Source organism: Austrofundulus limnaeus, unplaced genomic scaffold (assembly GCF_001266775.1).
Source record: "Austrofundulus limnaeus strain Quisiro unplaced genomic scaffold, Austrofundulus_limnaeus-1.0 Scaffold1482, whole genome shotgun sequence".
Lineage (NCBI taxonomy): Eukaryota > Metazoa > Chordata > Actinopteri > Cyprinodontiformes > Rivulidae > Austrofundulus > Austrofundulus limnaeus.
The window spans coordinates 43,365-46,596 of NW_013953884.1; the positions used below are offsets into that span (position 1 = coordinate 43,365).

At 35.0% G+C, this 3,232-nt stretch overlaps 1 protein-coding gene across 3 annotated transcripts in view; it reads right to left on the minus strand.

The window, feature by feature from the left end:
• map3k7 (mitogen-activated protein kinase kinase kinase 7) overlaps positions 1-3,232 on the minus strand; it is a gene marked incomplete at its 5' end in the record, with an annotated part of 48,226 nt that overhangs the window by 38,701 nt on the left and 6,293 nt on the right. For all 3 annotated transcript variants that reach the window (XM_014032570.1, XM_014032571.1, XM_014032569.1), the window contains 1 exon segment: positions 1,638-1,762. In XM_014032570.1, the coding sequence (XP_013888024.1) occupies positions 1,638-1,762 (125 nt within the window).

A 3,232-nucleotide genomic window follows, 5' to 3' on the forward strand; every position in this document is an offset into this window, starting at 1 on the left:
TTTGTTAAATTTTATATATTGAGAAATATGTTAAATAAAAAATAATAAATAAATGTTTATTATTTGTTTATTATAGGTTTTCCAGAGAGTGACTTGAATTTTGCATGTTTTAGTTCATTTGTTATATTGTTAACATCTTGCACTATATTTCTTTTACTTGCTTTGGTTGAGATTTTATGTTGATGTTAAATCTTTCAAGCTTTTTTTGTTAAAGAATTGACTCTAGAGTGCATATTTTGTGTTCATGAAAAACTATTAAAGAAAATATTACATTAAAGAACTGTTCTTGTTAATTTGATGAAAACATTTTAAATTTCCAGTGCACTCACATCAGAATAACTTATAGATTTGTTGTTAGAATAATCGATTAATCGAAAAAATAATCGTTAGATTAATCAATTAGAAAAATAATCGTTTGGTACAGCACTACTCTCCAAACTCCGTCCTCCAGAGCCAGTGTTTATGTTAGCATGGCTAGAAATAGCAGAAGCTCCGTTGTACAACCGTATATATGAGACCCTGAGTCAGACCCATAGGCAGAGTCGTGGTCGCAGCTTTTTTTTTCTCCCCCTCCTCCAGTGTCGGAGCTCTGCGCTCACTCTGCATGCAGGTAATTGGAGCAGCAGCGGTCAAAATACCTCAGAAACTCTAACAAATAGGCTAAAGCTAAAAACAATAGAGGTACATGAGAAAATGAGTTCATAACGAACAAAAATAAATAATTAAATCATTTGTGCCCATGTCAGTCTCGAACCCTGGTCCCCTGCTCTCTGGTCCAACACTCTACCCATTCCCCTATTGGAGGCTTGTTGTGAAATGAACTACACATTGCACAACAACAACCATGATAGCTTTTTATACTGGAGGTGGAACCTCACTCGGGRGTTGCTAGGTAAGGGGCTGAACGCAGGTTCCGGTGGGTTGTCGTACGGCTTGTGACATCACAAAATGTAGGAAGTATAAAACCTGTCATTGATACACATTACAAATACATTTACTTACAGTAAATATGCCCCTGGGTGCATTTTTTTGGTCCTAGGACTGTTTTTTAAGAAGCACATACCCAAAATTGAGTAAAAAAAACTTTAAAAAGTGAATTTTGCATAATAGGTCCCCTTTAAGACCTTTTAAGGTCAATTAAGGCCTTATTTTTGGATTGATGAATTTCAAGCCTGTTAAGACTTTTTAAGGATCTGCTGGAACTCTGTAAATCAATTTTGACAAGTTTTATTAAGTTAACATTTGTTTAGAAAGGAAKAGAAGAGGAGAGAACCAGGTCAGAGTAGTTATGTACATGTAACATTAATTTTGGTTGGTTTGATTTTGACAATTTATCTTTTAAGAAAATTTTTAGAATATTTCTTGTAAATATTTTTTCAGTCACAGTTTTTGTAAATAAACCACTTGTGACACTGGACAACACCTATCTGCTCCACTTGTTCAGACACTTTGGCTAGGCTATTTCACAAAGATAATATTTTAGATTCTCTTTGCTAATCAACTTGCTCATGCTAAAGCTCTAAGAGGAAATTAAGATGAAATACAAAAGTGAAAAAACTGCCAACACATCTGTGGTAGTTCTGAGAAAAGTGATGGTAATAAACTTTTCTAACAGCTGAAATGCTGCAGATACTTGCCTTCAAATACCTCTGGGGCCATCCATGCTGCACTTCCTTTGTTATTGGTCATGTGGGTCTGAATGTCACATGCTGTCCCAAAATCACATATCTTCAGCACCGTGCCACCTGCCACCAGAAGCAGGCTGAAACACAGAATTAGGTCAGTACAACCAAGAGTAAAACAAAAAACAAACTTGAATACCCCTTGAAAATTCAAAACAAACATTTGAAATAACTCTGCTATAGTTATTGTTTTAGATCATTTCATTTTGCTTTAATACAGAAAGTTGAAGTTCTGAAAAAATTAAAATCTCACCTAAAGTGAAACAAAACACAATACAAATATAATTGATCTAAAAAATTAAATGTAAAATCTGTGCATGAGAAATTCACTCCAGCTGTGCTGCTTCAACAGGATTTAAGACGTTCAGTATCAGCCAGGTGCTGCTGATTAAATGACAATAGCATAATATTGCTGGGTGGTATTATCATAATTTATTAAAGAAGTGTCTTGTCTCCTGTCAGAATTGATCCAAGATCGATTGAATCTATTTTTTTTACCCAGCCTTTTATTATATAAGAAGTTGTATTTATGGCCAAAGGTTATAACACTTCATTATGCATTTGGAGGAACCACATTAAAACTTGACGGTTAAATTTCTAATGCAACCATTCTCACATTTTACAGCAGAACTACAAAAGATTGTCGGAGACAGGACACTGAAGAAAGAGGGTCAGATAGTTCCAACATGTGATGATTAGACTACTTGTTTTGTGTGTTCACTTTGTTCCCAAACTTGTTTGTATAAAAACATTTAAATAAACCCATTTCATGGTAAAAATGGTAAATGGACTGAACTTAAATAGTGCTTTATCAAGCCCCATGGGAACCCCCAAAGTGCTTTACACTTAGACATTCACAGACTCATTCATATATTGATGATGGTAAGCTACAAGTACATCTGGTTACAGGACAACTCCCCTAACCACTCTGCCATAGCCGCCAATGATTTCATACGGTATAAGGACCAGAGCAGTTTGGTGATGGGATTGATGTGTACAGACAGACTTTGGGTGGTGCTACAGCACCTGCTATTTCTCTTCTGGACCAGGCAAGCACCCCTGTCTATGTTTTTAAACAGTTTGCAATATTGTATGTGACTGGATTCAAAAGCATACAATAAATGACACAAATCAAAGTTTGAAATGGTTATTTTATAGATGGTACAGCATGAACAATGTGGCATTACTAATCTTTGTTTTGGTGTTGCCAATTTTTGCCAGGGAAGCCCACCAATAAAGTGTTGAATTTTCAACATCTGTATCAGACAGCATAAGGCTGTTGATCTGAAACAAATATGCACAATGAACAAGATGTGCCTGTAATAAATCTCACATAACTAAAGGGCTCCACATACTCGATCCAATAGGAATGTGTGATATGGCAAAAAATTCATATCACGATATACATTATGATGAGGGGCGGTAACGACATATATCACGATATAAAACTTATAATAGAAAATAAATAAATCACACATTAACTGAGTGGAATAAATATGTATAGGTAAAAAAATTTAGACCTTAAAATCTCCTTAAAGGGACACTTAAAG